The 1,382-nt window shown below is 62.0% G+C and overlaps 1 protein-coding gene across 1 annotated transcript; it reads left to right on the forward strand.

The window, feature by feature from the left end:
* Positions 1–57: 57 nt before the first annotated feature.
* On the forward strand, positions 58–1,363 carry LOC121358941 (protocadherin gamma-A7-like; the record flags this gene model as incomplete). Its single annotated transcript, XM_041477529.1, has 1 exon — positions 58–1,363. A coding segment is annotated over exon 1 (1,181 nt), but the record flags the coding sequence as incomplete, so codon positions are not given.
* Positions 1,364–1,382: the final 19 nt, after the last annotated feature.

Here is a 1,382-nt window from a genome sequence, read left to right on the forward strand (position 1 = left end):
CCGCTGCGGACCCGCTCGATCGGTTGCTTGCTCGCTCATTGTCAGGCTCGGCCGCCGGGCCGACTCCGAGCGTGTCCGCGGTGCAAAGCCGTTCTGCAGAGAAGCGGAGGGGCCAGCGATAGCAGCAGGGAGCGACGAGTAGGCGCTTGAGTGGAAAGCGGTGGAACATTGCCGCGGCGGAGATGTGCGCGGCGGGGAGGCGCTGGGGCCGGCGGCAGCGAGCTCTGCTCTGCGCCGTCCTGCTGGCGGCGTGGCAGGCGGCGTGGGGGCAGCTGCGCTACTCGGTGCCCGAGGAGATGCCCAAGGGCTCCTTCGTGGGCGACGTGGCCAAGGACCTGGGGCTGCACCTGCCGGAGATCCGCGATCGCAGTGTCCGCATTGTTACTGAAGGTAGGACGCAGTACTTTACTCTAAACGGGAAGAGGGGACATTTAGTGACGGCGGCGAGGATCGACAGAGAGCAGCTGTGCGAGAGTGTGCAGCAATGCGTGCTGCGCTGTGAACTCATAGTAGAAGGGGAAATGAAATTTTATGAAATTGAAGTGGAAATCACGGATATTAACGACAACGCGCCGAGCTTCAAGGAAACTGAGCTGGAACAAAGAATGAGCGAGACGTCACCAGTGGGGTCGCGGTTTCCCCTGGCCGAGGCTCAGGACCCAGATTCGGGCCGGAATTCCCTGCAGGGCTACGAGCTGAGCGGCGACAAGCACTTCTCGCTGGCCGTGCAGGCGGGCCCCGGCGGCGATCAGCGTCCCGAGCTGGTGCTGGCCAAGGCGCTGGACCGGGAGGAGGCGGCGTTTCACGAGCTGGTGCTGAGGGCGAGCGACGGCGGCGATCCGGCACGGACGGGCACGGCTCGGATCCGCGTGACCGTGCTGGACGCGAACGACAACGCGCCCGTGTTCAGCCAGGCGGAGTACACGGTGCGTGTGCCCGAGGACGTGCCCGTGGGCTCTGTCCTCGTCACCGTCACGGCCACGGACAACGACGAGGGGGTCTTTGGTAACGTGAAATACTTCTTTAAGAAAGTAAACGAGAAAGCATCGAACACCTTCCATCTTAACACTCTGACTGGAGCTATCACGCTATTGCGCAGCCTGGACTTCGAGGAAGGTGACACATATGAGATGGAGGTGCAGGCACAGGATGATGGCGGCCTGTCTGACACTGCCGAAGTCACGATAACTGTCACAGACATAAACGATAATGTGCCGGTTATTTCTGTGCGGTCAGCACTAGGTGAGATTTCTGAGGACGCCCCTTCGGGGACGGTGGTGGCCCTGTTACACGTAAATGATCTAGACTCGGGGGCTAACGGCGAGGTGCGCTGCTCACTCGATGAGGGCGTCCCGTTCCGGCTGCAGAGCTCTCACGGCAGC

Source organism: Pyrgilauda ruficollis, unplaced genomic scaffold (assembly GCF_017590135.1).
Source record: "Pyrgilauda ruficollis isolate IOZ18807 unplaced genomic scaffold, ASM1759013v1 scaffold4011, whole genome shotgun sequence".
In the NCBI taxonomy this organism is placed as follows: Eukaryota; Metazoa; Chordata; class Aves; order Passeriformes; family Passeridae; genus Pyrgilauda; species Pyrgilauda ruficollis.